At 36.8% G+C, this 660-nt stretch overlaps 1 protein-coding gene across 1 annotated transcript in view; it reads left to right on the plus strand.

Annotated features, from left to right (window-relative positions):
- Window positions 1–498: 498 nt before the first annotated feature.
- The window catches only part of LOC104500452 (sodium/bile acid cotransporter 7-like), a gene marked incomplete at both ends in the record, with an annotated part of 27,971 nt that continues 27,809 nt past the window's right edge, over window positions 499–660 (plus strand). The window contains one exon of the mRNA XM_010144100.1: window positions 499–566. Within this exon, the coding sequence (XP_010142402.1) occupies window positions 499–566 (68 nt within the window). The remainder of the gene's footprint in view (window positions 567–660) is intronic.

Genomic DNA, 660 nt, shown 5'->3' on the forward strand with positions numbered 1-660 from the left:
ATGTGTACAAAGTTATTGTTGTCTTGTATGTTACAATTACACCTTGTGCAGAACAAGGTTATAGTTTCCATAACAAATACCTCCAGCATAAGTTGTTCTGTGGCGTAACTAACCACCACTTTTCTTTTTCAACATCTCATTACTTTCAGTATAAATATTCTGGAAGGACCATAAATAAACAGATGGTCTTCAGTATGTGAATTTATTGGATAATAGGTTTTTTTTTTTTTTACGTAGAAAACACTGACTTTAGAGGTGAATGACTTTGGGTTTTGCTTCTGATGATTACAGAGTTCAGTTTTGGATTTTTTTGGAAAAAGGTTTTTTTTTTTTTTACGTAGAAAACACTGACTTTAGAGGTGAATGACTTTGGGTTTTGCTTCTGATGATTACAGAGCCTCAGATCTCTCAGATGAGGCTAGATTCCCATTTGATGACTTTCACACTGCACACTAGATGTCTTCACTCTGCTTTCCTGCCTCTCTTTTATCAATGCAGTGTCTTATTCCTACCGGGTGGCTTTTAAGGAGGTAGCTGAAGGAGCTCTGCGGAATGCTCTTCCGGAAGTTTGGCCATATATTCTGTGTTATGTTCTCTCTTTAACACGTGGCAAGTGTGAAATTTTAAAGTTGAGTGTTTTCACTGGGACTTTGAGCATTC

Source organism: Buceros rhinoceros, unplaced genomic scaffold (assembly GCF_000710305.1).
Source record: "Buceros rhinoceros silvestris isolate BGI_N320 unplaced genomic scaffold, ASM71030v1 scaffold14989, whole genome shotgun sequence".
In the NCBI taxonomy this organism is placed as follows: Eukaryota; Metazoa; Chordata; class Aves; order Bucerotiformes; family Bucerotidae; genus Buceros; species Buceros rhinoceros.